This window comes from Loxodonta africana, chromosome 24, assembly GCF_030014295.1.
Source record: "Loxodonta africana isolate mLoxAfr1 chromosome 24, mLoxAfr1.hap2, whole genome shotgun sequence".
Taxonomy (NCBI): Eukaryota; Metazoa; Chordata; class Mammalia; order Proboscidea; family Elephantidae; genus Loxodonta; species Loxodonta africana.
The window spans coordinates 27,793,883-27,808,386 of NC_087365.1; the positions used below are offsets into that span (position 1 = coordinate 27,793,883).

At 43.9% G+C, this 14,504-nt stretch overlaps 1 protein-coding gene across 1 annotated transcript in view; it reads right to left on the minus strand.

Annotated features, from left to right (window-relative positions):
- Positions 1-14,504, minus strand: part of TGM6 (transglutaminase 6) — a 70,494-nt gene that overhangs the window by 12,086 nt on the left and 43,904 nt on the right. Inside the window, exon 10 of the mRNA XM_064276468.1 lies at positions 4,668-5,009. Coding sequence (XP_064132538.1) covers positions 4,668-5,009 — 342 coding nt within the window. The remainder of the gene's footprint in view (positions 1-4,667; positions 5,010-14,504) is intronic.

Consider the following 14,504-nt stretch of genomic DNA (forward strand, 5'->3'; position numbering starts at 1 on the left):
TGGGGTCTCAATGCAGCAGTTCCCTGCAAAGGCATTTCTTATTTGTGCCACATGTTTGATCAAACTGTCTATTCTCTAAAATGTGTTTCTTTGGTGTAGAATTGTTCCTGACAAAAGATCTGGGTTCCACAAAGGCACTGACCAGAGCCCATGAGAAGAGGCCAAGCCTAAGGCTCCCTTCTCCGCCGAGGGGTGGGAGTGTCCCTCACCCCTTGACTGGGGGTGTGGTCAAAGTACACCACAGGTGCAGGAAGCCCTCTGCTGGGTTACGGGGGACTGGAGGCCACAAACTGAAACAGTCATACACTGGACCCCCACTAACAGCTATTGATGGGCATGGGGGTGGGGCCGTCAGGGTGCGCCTAATCAAACTAGTGCTGCAGATTAGAAACCTACCCTCAAAGGCCTACCACGTATACACAGCCCCGATACTGGAATACATTCTGGGCAGAGATATCTTGTTGGGGCTGGAGCTGCAGACCTCTGGTGAGTCCCACCTGCAAGTGAGAGCCGTAAAAACTGTAGTACAAAATAATACTAAATAGTCCCCTGTGCAGTTGCACTTCCCTAGCTCGGGTCATGGCCTGTAAGCAGTACCACCTCCCTGGTGGGCATCAAGAAATCACCGAGGCCGTACAGGAGCTACATTGAGTGGGAATTCTGAAACCAGCCAAGAGCCCCTTCAATAGTCCTGTCTGGCCAATGCACAAGCCAGACGGCTCCTGGAGAATGACGGTAGACTACTTGTTTGCAGCTGTACCGAACATGGCACAGATGATGGGGCAAATGGGGGAAGCATTGGCCACTTACCACTTGGCTAATGCTTTCTTTAGCATCCCTCTACACTCAGACAGCCAGGACCAGTTTGCCTCCAGTTCAGAGGTGAGGCAGTGGACTTCTACCATGCTCCCACAAGGGTACCTGCATAGTCCCACCATATGCCATGGCATGGTTGCTGCTGACCTCAAGCGGTGGATTCCCCCTGCTGAGGTAGCTGTATTCCACTATATTGATGATGTCATGCTGACCTCTAACTTGTTTACTTCTTTGCAGACTGCAACTGGTGAGGTAGTCACGCACCTCCAGTTGCGGGGATGGGCAGTGAACGAGGAAAAAACACAGGGGCCTAGATTGTTGGTCAAGTACTTAAGTGTTATCTGGTCAAGTAAGATGCAAGTGATGCCTGAAGCGGTGATAGACAAAGTCCAAGCCGACCCATGCCCAGAAACTGTGAAGCAACTACAGGAAATTGTCAGGCTCTTGGGATACTAGCCCATGTAGCCCACACCCCAAGGCCCCTATATAGGTTAGTGAAGAAAAGAAGTGAGACTGAAGGAGAGAGAAACAAAAAGATTGGATGAGAAAGTAATATGGGGGGCTAGAGGGGAAGAGAATGAGTGAGAGACAAGTAAACCTAGGGAGAGTTCTAGAAAGTAAGGGTGTGAGAAGAAGAGAAAGCCCATAAGAAGAGAGACAGAAATGTGAAAAAAGGAGCACTGTGGGACTGAGAGACAAAGGAAGAGGAAGCCTTCCAGCAGGCGAAGGTCTCTGTAAAACAAATACAGGCTTTAGGAGTGTTAATACAAGGTCAGTCGTGCCAAATGGACATAGCCTGTTACGCCGAGGGGTACAGGTGAGGCCTGTGGCCATGGCAAAGCAACGACAGAGTGCCACTGGGATTTTGGTCCCAGTTGTGACGAGAAGAGGAAGAGAGGTACAGCATGTTGGAGAAAGTCATGCACAGTGTATAACGCCCTACCGCAAGTAGAAGTAAGTCCTCATAAAGGGCTGAGTTCCCCTTTACTGGGAGCGTCGGAACAGGACTAATACCTCTTGTCCCCTCAGAGTGATGGGTTGGACCCCCGACAACAGTATGCTAGAACCCTGCTAGTTGTTGCTGGTAGTTGGTTAAGGAAGCAAAAGCAAAGCCTATGGGCAAGGGCATACCCATCATCCAAGGGGTGGCTTTGGACATGTAGTTTCCATAGGTGGCCGTAAAGGCCCTATAACCGGGTGGGGCGCTGCACCTAGGAGTGGCTATACATAGTTGCTAATATTTACACCACACTCCCCAGTTTCCCCAGCAATTGGCAAGCTGTAACAGCCCAGCACAGATACCAGCGCACATCACAGTGGTTTTGCCCCTTGTCCCAGTTCTTGCCCCAGGCCACCACTATAGATGTGGAGTGGCAGGTAGAAGCGCCACCCAGACACACCACAGCTGCACTTAACAACGCCAGGTGGGCTATCACCCTTCTAAATGTGGAGACTCAGCAAATATGGAAGGTTCTCCTTCAGAGTAAGATGGCCCTTGACATCCTGACCACCACCCAGGGTGACACCTGTGCTATGACAAAAACGGAATGTTGCATGTATAGCCCTGATGCCTCTAAAAATGTGCCTTTGGCTCTGCAGGACTTGCAGCAACACATCACTGCTTTCAAACATGACGCCGCTGACCCTGTCTCCAGCTGGCTGCAATCCCTCCCGTCCGCCTGGTGGACAGGCTTCTGGGTGATATTGGGACTCTTATTGCTATGTCTTTTCCTGTGTTGCTGGTTATACTGAGTATGTGGTCTGGTTTTGCAATGCTCCTCTGCATACCAAGTCTAAGGGCTATCACGGAACAGCGGGTGGGTAAGATTGTAAGGACATTAGGAGGGTATGCAGGGGTGGACTGTAGGGTAATGCTATTCAGCTATATGCATCCCCTCCCTAATGGAATCAGCTTTGCTCTTCCCCGAAGCATGTTGGGGATGAATTCGGGATGGACTCGGGCTAAGGTACAAGGCCGGGAGGGGCATGACTGGGCCAGCAGCCAAGGGTGAAGAATGCCTTAGCAACAAGAAGGAAAACATCTGGGCCTGGACGTGAAGTCCCGGGGAACACTGATTGCCCAAGGATGTGGGAGAAAAACAATAAGCCTTGTTCCCAACTGGAATGGTATATAACCTTGGATCCCTTGCCAAGTGGTTGTGGAAAATACTCCAGCTGGCCACCACTGGAGAGCAGCTGCTTGCCCGTGTCAGTAAGTTTACCTGAAGGTACAAATCTGGAAAGGGCTACCTGTCAGTTCTTCGGATTATCTGCCAGGACGCACAGTGAGAGTCTTTCCTTGCTGGGGCTGTCCCCCAACACCCACGAAACCAAAAATTAACAGTAAAAGCCTCAACCCTAAAATTGCAAAACTATAAAACTTGTTTTTTTTTCCTGACTTTAGAACCCAAAAACCCCACTGCTGTTGAGTCGATTCTGACTCACAGCAACCCTATAGGGTAGGGCAGAGTAGAACTGCCCCATAAAGTTTCCAGTGAGTGACTGGTGGATTCGAACTGTCAACCTTCTGGTTAGCAGCCATAGCTTTTAACCACTATGCTACCAGGGTTTCCAAAGGAGTGTTAATGAGGCAAAGTGGTGGCACAATGGTTAAGCACTGGGCTGCAAACTGAAAGTTCAGCCGTTCGAACCCACCAGCTGCTCCTTGGCAAAAAGACCTGGCAATCTGTTCCCGTAAAGATTACAGACTAGGAAAACTTATGGGGCAGTTCTACTCTTCCATATAGGCTCACTACGGAAGGAGCCCTGGTGGCTCAGTGGTTAAAGCGTTGGACTGCTAACAGAAAGTCAGTGGTTTGAACTCACCAGTCACTCAGTGGGAGAAAGATGTGGCAGTCTGCATCTGTAAAGGTTTATAGCCTTGGAAGCCCTGTGGGGCAGTTCTACTTTGTCCTACAAGGTCCCCATGAGTCAGAATTGACTCAAAGGCAATGGGTATGGTTTTATGAGTGGGAATTGACTCCACAGCACGCAACAACAGCAATCGTAAGGAAATCGAGGCCCAGTTTAACACAGTGATTAAATCTTTGGAAAGTGCTCTGTGACGATGACATTAGTTAACCCATAAGTTAGCTCAGAATTTATCTAATGCAAAAAATGTAACTTTAGGTACTTCCTCTTGCTTCCTAAGAGATGAGGTATCTTTTAACATTTTAAATCCTCTGAAACCAAACGTCTGTGCAAATGAATGGGGAAAGGGGCAGCCAGGCCAAGGACCACCTAGTAACCTGATATCAGCTGATCTCAGTAAGGGGTGGGGGGCAGGGTTCAATTAATCATTAAGATTAGCCAATGGTTGGTTTTCTATTGTCTCCCTCCTCTTCTCTGCATAAGCTTCATCATAACTAGCCTGGAGCTGTGGTGGCACAGTGGTTAAGAGCTTGGCTACTAACCAGAAGGTTGGTGGTTCAAATCCACCAACTTCTCCTTAGAAACTTTGTCGGGCAGTTCTGTTCTGTCCTAGTCTGTATAGACTCCATGGCAACAGGTTTTGTAACTAGCCTCCATACAGTCATTTGGTTTTTTAGAATCAGAATCGTCTCCCTATATGCATATAGAATAACTGCTCAGACAGAATAAACCTTACGTTTCAATTTCTCTGAGTTTTGATTTTTTTTTAACAACTGTTACCATCGCTTAGCCCTTCTGAGCCTCAATTATCTCACCTGGAAAGTGGGCATGAGAGGCCCACAGGCCAGACACTGAATACAAGGCTCAAGAATGTCTCCTCCCTTCCTGGGAATGTAGGATCCGGTAGGACCCCACCCCCGCGCCAGCCTTCTGGAAAACGGTTGGGTTGGGCAGGCCTCACAAGGTCATGATGTTCTTACCTTCCTTGGGCTCCAGCCGCACTGCATGGGATTCGTGTAGGATCTCTGCCACTGGCCTGCGGGTGTAGAGGATAGTGGCACCGCTCAGGTTGACCCGGATCTTCTGGGCCCGGGCGGTGAGGTTGGCCAGGGACAGGGCCAGCCTCAGGTCGTGGCCCAGGACTGGCGGCTCCAGCAGCTTGAACTTGCCGGTGATGCTGGGCTTCTTGGCTGGCTCCAGGAGGTCGTCATGCCAGAGACCACGCCCTCTGGCCCTGCGAATCCGGTCCCTTCGCCCGCTGGACCCCACGCCGAACAGCTTCCTCACGGCCTTCCTGTAAACCTGTCTCTCCTTCCTGGACCCTGCCGGGCATCCCACACAGTCAGAGAGGGTCATCTCTTCCTCCCAGCCCCACTCCCATCTCCCTTCTTTTCCCCTCTTCTCTGGGAAAGATTCTTACTCCCACCACCTTAATTTACCAGCACTGTCCAAGGGCTCACGTTGGCAGCCCAAGGGCCATATGCAAACCTCAGGTCATTGTGTTTGGTTCTCAGACTATTTAAATAATGTTTTAGTCAGTTGTCAACAACTGCAGATCAGGAAATTTCACATAAAAATACAGATTTCCAGGTTCTCTGACAACTGGGCCTGAAATCTCATGTGATCATAACAGCTAACACTTTTATAGACTTACGTGTGCCAGGTGGTATGGCTTTAAGTGCTATTTCTTTCCCCCTAGGAGGTAGGTACTATAAGCATCCCCATTTTACAGATGAGGAACCTGAGGCACAGAGAAGTAAACTAGCTTGTTTGCCACACAGCTGTTTAAATGAGGGACACAGGATTTGAAGCCAAGCAGGCTGGCTCCAAATTGCACAGCCTTAATCCTACTCCATTACCACCTCTCTACATGGCAATAAAGGAGCCTTGGGTGGTACAGTGATTGAGTGCTCACCTGCTCACCAAAAGATCACCAGTTCAAACCCTCTAGCCAATTCCCTGATGAACTACTCCCGTAAAGATTTCAGCCTAGAAAACCCTATGGGGCAGCTGTACTGGGTCACTATGAGTTGGAATTGACTCCATGGAACAAAACAACAACATGGGAATAATGGGCTACAGCTGAGTGCTACCCGCTCCAGAAGAGAATGTATTCTCTGGTTCTCCATGGTCTCCATCCCATAATTGCCCAGGTCTGCTGCAGTCACTGGGAGCCATCTGCAAGGCTTCTAAAGACATGAGTTTAGAATCCCTGATCTTCTATTTCCCTGTTGCTAGCACAGACCTGTGTTTTGAGCTCCAGACCAATATATACAACTGGTCAGCTCTGCTAGATGGCCACAAGTGTTTCAAATCCCACCAAAGATGCCATCTTCTGCCCTACAGCATTTCCCATCTCAGTAAATGGCTCCATCATCTACCTGGCTGTACAAACCAGAAACCTGGGAGTGTCCTTGACTGCATCCTTACCTTCACCAACCCCAACTGATCAGCCACCAAGTCCTCCTTGATCTCTGGAATTTGCCCTCTTCTCCCATCCCCACTTATGCTCAAACCACCATTATCCACTCCTGGATGGTGGTAGCAGCCTCCCCATGGCCAGCTGCCAGCTCCCACCCCCAACCCAGTCCTTCCTCTACCCTGATCATTCCAAAATCCAATTCTGATCATTTCACTTCCCTACTTAGATTTTCAGCTTCTCCCATGCCACTCCTTCCTGAACATTTTCCCCAAGGTTCTAATGAATAAGCAAACCTTAAAACTGGGGCTGCCTAGCATGATCGAAATGGTTAATTCCAGACAGAAACTGAAATTCTATTTTAAATTCAGAGTCCTGGTGGTACAGTGGTTAACAGTTCGGCTGCTAACCAAAAGGTCAGCAGTTTGAATCCATCAGCTGCTCTTTGGAAACCCCGTGGGGCAGTTCTACTCTGTCTTAAAGGGTTGCTAGGAGGTGGAGTCAACTCAATGACAAGTGAAAAAAAAATTAAGCTGCAACTAGGCTTGAAGCCTGCCTCTGCCTTCTACAAAAGACAAGTTGGCTTCCTGTGAAAGTTTTGATTGTGACATAAAGAGTATAGAGATCTAGGCCTTAGTTTATATAAACAATCTTGCTATCTTAACTGCTCTGAGCAAATTCCTAGGCCGTCACTCCCTCTTAGCTGGATGGGCAATGTTTACATTTCAAAAGGCTTCAATTTAGGGCTGATCTAATCGCCTTCCTAACCAAATGGTCTACTTTTACATTTCAAGGACTTCAACTAGGGTTGACCCTGCGTACAATCAATCACTAAACCCACACATCAGAAATGTTTACACAACTTGCTTTAAAAATATTGCTTTAGTCAATTTGTATTGGGAAATAAGAGATTGATTGTTAGGCTAGAAATTGATGTTAGGAAAGTTTGTAACTTGACAATTCCTTGTAAACTTTTCCTTCCTTTCCCTGTACTCCCTTGATGTGAAACCATTTGCCTTTGTTGCTGTGACTGATAAATACCTCACTGCTCTCCCTGCAAGCTACAGCACACGCTGCAGCCTCTCTATTCCACGGAATGATTTTGTCTTTTTCCTACAATAAAACTCTTGTTTTAATTTCTAGCAGAGTGTCAGTCTAGTGTTTTCACTAGGACATTTATTGGTGACCACGAAGGGACCTGAAGGAAATTGTACCCCTGCAGCATCCAGAAAAAAGGGCAGTGAGAAAATTGGAGCATCCGGCACCAGCAAATGCCTCTTGGGCTTATCTGCTTTTCGTAGGATCCTGGGAGTTGGTGGCAAGGTAAAATGTCTCTCAGTTTACCAGAATCAACATTTTCTTTGTGTGGGATGCTCACTTATTTTGTTGAAGGATTTGTCTTCCTTTTTTCTTTCTGTCTTTTTAAACACAGCATAAGTTCCTTTGGTTTTAGGTACATTATGGTCATTGCTTAGGGGCCTCGGAACCATGAGAGGCTGCATTTCCAAGCTCTGTAGAGTCCTTTGTTAGGGATATTATCCTTTTCTGAGAAAATGAAAGCTCTGATTTTTTGTTTGAAAAGCTTCTAAAGCTAACCTTATACTGCCTTTGGAAATTTGGGAAATGCCAAATCTAAGAGTGATGTTGAGCCTCCTCTGTGACTCCCGCTCATTATATGAATAAGCATTTTGATTCTTCTGCTTGCTTATTTTTGTCTGCTTGGCATGATTTAATGAAAGGCCATTTGGATGAGTTGGCTACTTTATGAGACACTTGAACTTCCTAAGTTAACTTTCCTGTGCAGTGAATTAGAACAAAAGGGATCCCGGATAAAAAAAATTTCAATGGGACATTTTTTTCTGACTGGCATTTTGAGACCTCTAAAATGACATCAACAAAGTAAAATAGCCTTTTTGAGGAATTCCATTTCTAAACTGACTGGACAGAATAAAGGATTGCAGAATTCGGTTCCTGAATTAACTAGGAAAAAAGAAGAATTAGAAAGCCAGAGCTCTGCTGTACTTATACTTAGAACCTTGCTGCAGCTTCCTCTGTCCCTCTGTCAGCAGTTATTGCTCTGCTTCCTCCTCTGAACCCTCTGTTGCAGTTCCCTCTTCCCCCCTGCCAGCATCCTCTTCTCTGCCTCTTTATCCATCTGGAAACTGTCTGTACTTTTTTCTTCTCAGGAGGAGAAGCTACTAAAGATTCAAAACCAGAAGGAGAATCTGCTAAAGATTCAAAGCCAAAACGCCCAAAATTAGAAAGACCAAAACTAGAGAATCCAAAAGAGAGTCTAGAGGTAGAGAGTCCAAAACCAGAAAGATCAAAGTCAGAAAATCCAGAGCCTATTCCTGAAATTCCTTTTAAAATTCACCCTGCAGAACCTGGAGTGGGCCCCAGAGAAAATCTAAAGAAAACTATCATTTCTTTCATCCCATGGACTCATACAGAACTACATAGCATTGCTAAAGATTTTCCAAATTTACACATGATCTTCATAAATTTGCTAAAGAACTCAAGTTCGTTGTTAATGCTTATCAACCTAGATTATCTGGTTTGTATCAATTAGTCCATATGTTAGTTGGCACTGGTGAAACCAAATTACGGTTAAAATGTGCTGAATGAAAAGATCCCCAAGATTATTTAGCTTTGGATAGAGACAAAATTGCTGACACCTTTCTCACAGCTGCTGAAGAGAGGGCCAAAGAGCTACATGATATGGTTCTTAAGGCCTTCCCCCCAGTAACTGATTGGACAAAAGTCTATTCTTGTGTTCAAGGCAAAGATAAAAGTGTTTATGATTATCAACCTTGATTATTCCAGATGTTTTCAGAACATTCTGGGTTGAACTCTTCAGATGAAGGAGCAAAAAGAGCTGTCTTAGTCATCTAGTGCTGCTATAACAGAAATACCACAAGTGGATGGTTTTAACAAAGAGAAATTTATCCTCTCACAGTCTAGTAGGTTACAAGTCCAAATTCAGGGTGTCATCTCCAGGGGAAGGCTTTCTCTCTGTTGGCTCTGAAGGAACATTCCTTGTCATCAATCTTCCCCTGGTTGAGGGGCTTTTCAGGTGCAGGGACCCCAGGTCCCTGCTCCTGGTGCTGCTTCCTTGGAGGTACGCTTGTTCTCTGCTTGTTTCTGTGTGTGGTGCAGGCCACACCCCAGGGAAACTCCCTTTACATTGGATCAGGGAGGTGACCTGAGTAAGCGTGGTGTTACAATCCCACCCTGATCCTCTTAACATAAAATTACAATTACAAAATGGAGGACAACCACTCAATACCAGGAATCATGGCCTAACCAAGTTGATACACACATTTCTGGGGGGACATAATACAATTCATGACAGGGGCCTTAATGCAGTATTTATTTCTGGCTTCAAACCTGAAATTTCAGCCCTAGTTAAGAGACATAGGTTATACTGGAAGGCTGCTCCCAGTTTGGAATTAGTTACTTTAGTACATGAGCTTGCCCAAACTTTAGAAACAAAGACTGCTCAGGCTAACTAAATAAATTAATGGCCCTTCAGTTACAACAGCTGCAAACGCCCACTAAGAAAAAGAATTTTAAGCCCTCCAATGGATCCAAAACTGGTACCATTGGAAAAGTGAATGTCTTAAGTTAAACAATAAATAGGCTTCCACCCCAACCGCTTCTCCAGCCTTTAATTCAGAATGAAGGGGCTCCAGAGACAAAACAGAGACTTTTCCTATGGTAGTTTTAATCCCTCAAGGAGAAAGAACTATGTATATTAATGGGGAACTTTGTAAATTTTTAATTGATTTGGGAGTTACTTTGTCCACGATTAATCCCACTTGCTTACAAAAGCCTATGCCCTGGAGTAAAAAGACCTCAATTATAGTGGGAATTATAAATAAAGAACAAACATGATTTCATTCCCAACCTGTGCCAATATCTTTAGGTCCCATAGAGGATTTACATCATTTTTAAATAAGTCCTAATACTCCTGTCAATTTGATAGGAAGAGATATTTTTTCTAAATGGAATTGTCATTAACAATTTAATGAAAGGGGGAAAATATTATTAATCTTACCTGAGAATCAGAGTTTAGGAAAGGATAACATTCAAAAGGAAGAGGCTATCTGCCACATGCAAGACCTTACTATGCTTCTTCAAAATTCTGTTCCAATAGATTCACTTCCCCCTGAAGTTATTTCTCAGGTCCATGAAATTTTGTGGGGCATGACTTCTACAGATGTTGGTAAAGTTCTGTCTGCTGAATCTATTAAAATTCAGATGGACACCTCTAAGCCCTTGCCTAAGATTCCCCAGTACCCACTTAAATGAGAAGCAAAAGAGGGAATAACTCCTATAAGATTTTCTTTCTAAAGGCTTAATTATTCCCTGCACCAGTCCTTATAACACTCCTATCCTTCCAATTTAGAAAGACTAATGGTCAGGGTTGGCAGTTTGTTCAGGACCTACGTGCAATAAATGCATTGTTATTCCTAGTTACTCTGTTGTCCCTAATCCACATATATTACTTTCCGATGTTCTCCCTGATGCAGTATGCTTTACTGTTAGAGACCTTTGTAGTGCATTTTTCAGCATCTGTGTTGAATCTGAAAGTCAATATCTGCTCGTTTTTACTTGGGAAAATTGACAATTTACCTGAATATCATGCCTCGGGGTTTTACATAGGCTCCCAGTTATTTTTCCCAATTTTTGCATGTGGATTTGCAACCTCTGCAATTTCCAAATGAATCTACTTTGTTACAATATATGGATGACTTGCTGGTGTGTTCCATCTCTTGACAGGCTTGCCTGGAGAACATCATAGCCTTGCTAAAACATTTAGCTGTTGGTGGAAATAAAGTTTCTAAAGAAAAATTACAATTAGCTCAGTCTTCTGTCAAATATTTAGGTCATTTAATTTCTGCAGAAGGCATTTCTATTGACCTCAAGAGGAAAGAAGCTATTGCAGCTTTTCCTCTGCCCAAAACAAAGAAGCAATTACGAGGTTTTCTAAGACTCTGTGGTTATTGTCAAGCCTGGATTCCTAATTACTCTCTAATGGCATAGACTTTATATAAACATTTGAAAATCTCTAAGCTTGATCCATTCTTTCTTACCCTGGAAAATCAGGGGCTCATCACTAAGTTAAAAGAAGGTTTGATTAAAACGCCCACTTTGGAATTCCCAGACTTTGCCCTTTTTGTGCATGAAGTTTGTGGTAATGCATTAGGTGTTTTTACACAGAAACACGGGGGACAAAATAGGCCTGTGGGTTACTATAGCCTGCAGCTGGATCCTGTGGCCAGAGCGTGCCCTCCATTAAGCATTAAGGCTGTGGCTGCTACAGCAAAAGTAGTGGAACACATGGCAGATACAGTTTTGGGAAACCTCTTAAATATATATGTGCACCATGCTGTATCTGCATTGCTTAATTCTGCTTTAACCCACTGTCTGCCAGCAGACTCACTTCTTATGGGGCCCTTTTCTTGCCAGCCTCACATGTTAGATTACATACAGAAGTTACATTAAACTGGCTACGCATCTCTCTTCGATTGATAAGAATGACTGTTCTTCCCATGATTGTTTAGACTTAACCGAGCAGCTTATAACTCCTCATAGTTATTTAAGCGAAACTCCTTTGATAAACCCTGCTATGATATTATTTATAGATGGCTCCTATTTGAAACCAATTCCTAGCTCTCACTATCAGGCTGGTTATGCTGTTACAACCTCTGGCAAAGTCCTTGAAAGCCAGCCTCTCCCTAAGGCTACCTCAGCTCAACAAGATGAATTTATTGTTCTTACCAAAGATGTAAACTTGCTAAAGGAAAATCCGTAAGTATGTTTACAGATTTGAAATAGGCATTTGAAGTTATTTATGATTTTGGAATAGTACAGCAACTAAGTTTTTTTTTAACCTCCTCAGGTGGAACCTTCTTTGTCTTTGGCTTTAGTGGTTGCTCTAAGTTTGAATAATAGTCGTATTAGCTGGTCTTCCTTGTAGGCGTACAGGTATTATCCTATCACTGGCAGCACTGCACTTCAGGATAGATCTTGAAATGTTCTTTTTGGTGATGAATGCAGTGCCATTCCTCTTCAAGTTGTCATTCCTGGCATAGTAGACCATATAATTGTCTGATTCAAAATGGCCAGTACCAGTCCATTTCAGCTCACTAATGCCTAGGATATCGATGTTTATATGTTCTGTTTCATTTTTTGATGATTTTTGATTTTCCTAGAGACCTACTTCATAGATCACCTTCTGATTATTAATGGATGTTTGCAGCTGTTTCTTCTCATTTTGAGTTGTGGCACATGAACAAATGAAGGTCCTGAAAGCTTGACTCCATCCACATCATTAAGGTTGACTCTACTTTGGGGAGGCAGCTCTTCTTCAGTTGTCTTTGGAGTGCCTCCCAACCTGAGGGGCTCATCTTATGGCACTATATGAGACAATGGTTCACTGCTATTCATAAGGTTTTCACTGGCTAATTACTTTCAGAAGTAGACCGCTGGGTGCTCCTTCCTAGTCTATCTTAGTCTGGAAGCTCAGCTGAAACCTGTCTGCTATGGGTGACCCTGCGGGTATTTGAATATCGGTGGCATAGCTTCTAGCATCATAGCAACAAGCAATCCCCTACAGTACAACAAACTGGCAGACACGTGGGGGATTTTTACCAAATTCTGCAGTTTGAAATTGATTGAACTTGCAATTGGGATGCATTGATAATTACTGGTGATTGGAATGTGAAAGTTGGAAACAAAGAAGAAGGATCAGTAGTTGGAAAATATGGCCTTGGGGATAGAAATAATGCCAAAGATCGCATGATAGAATTTTGCAAGACCAATGGCTTCTTCATAGTAAATACCTTTTTTTAACAACATAAATAGTGACTATACATGTGGACCTTGTCAGAAGGAATAAATAGGAATCAAATCGACTACATCTGTAGAAAGAGACAATGGAAAAGCTCAATATCATCAGTCAGAACTAGACAAGGGACCGACTGCAGAACAGACTATCAATTGCTCATATGCAAGTGTCATGGATTGAATTGTGTCCCCCCAAAATATGTGTATTAATTTGTCATCTGATGTGATTTTCCTATGTGTTGTAAAACCTATCACTATGATGTTAGTGAGATGGAATTAATGGCAGTTATGTTAATGAGGTGGGACTCAATCTTCAAGACTGGATTGTGCCTTAAGCCAATCTCTTTTGAGATATAAAAGAGAGAAGTAAGCAGAGAGAAATGGGGACCTCATACCACTGAAAAAGCAGTGTCAGGAGTAGAGCATGTTCTTTGGACCTGAGGTGCCTGCATGCAGAAGCTCCTAGACAGAGGGAAGACTGATGATAAGAACCTTCCTCCAGAGTTGACAGAGACAGAAAGCCATCTCATGGAGCTAGCACCCTGAATTCAGGCTTCTAGCCTCCTAAACTGTAAGAGACTAAATTTCTCTTTGTTAAAGTCCTCCACTTGTGGTATTTCTGCTATAGCAGCATTAGATAACCAAGACAGCAAGTTCAAGTTGAAACTAAAGAAAATTAGAACAAGTCCACCAGAGCCAAAGTGTATCCCATCTGAATTTAGAGATCATCTCAAGAATAGATTTGATGCATCGAACACCAATGACCCAAGACCAGACTAGTTGTGGAATGACATCAAAGACATTATACATGAAGAAAGCAAGAGGTCATTAAGACAGGAAAGAAAGAAAAGACCAAAACGGATGTCAGAAGAGACTCTAAATCTTGCTCTTGAATGTCAAGTAGCTAAAGCAAGTGGAAGAAATAATGACATAAAAGAGCTGACTAGAAGATTTCAAAGGGCAGCTGAAGAAGACAAAGTAAAGTATTATAATGACTTGTGCAAAGACCAGGAGGTAGAAAACCAAAAGGGAAGAACACACTCGGGATTTCTCAAGCTGAAAGAACTGAAGAAAAATTCAAGCCTTGAGTTGCAATACTGAAGGATTCTACAGGAAAAATATTAAATGACACAGGAAACATTAAAAGAAGATGGAAGGAATACACAGAGTCAGTATATGAAAAAGAACTGGTTGATGTTCAATCATTTCAGGAGGCACCATATGATCAGGAACTGACGGTACTGAAGGAAGAGGTCCAAGCTGCACTGAAGGCAACGATGAAAAACAAGACTCCAGGAATTGACTGAATACTTATTGAGATGTTTCAACAAAGGGATGCAGCTCTGGAAGTGCTCACTCTTCTATGCCAAGAAATTTGGAAGACAGCTACCTGGCCAACCAACTGGAAAAGATCCATATTTATGCCTATTCCAAAGAAAGGTGATCCAACCGAATGCAGATATTATTGAACAATATCATTAATATCATACACAAGTAAAATTTTGCTGAAGATCATTCAAAAGCAGCTGCAGCAGTACATAGAGAA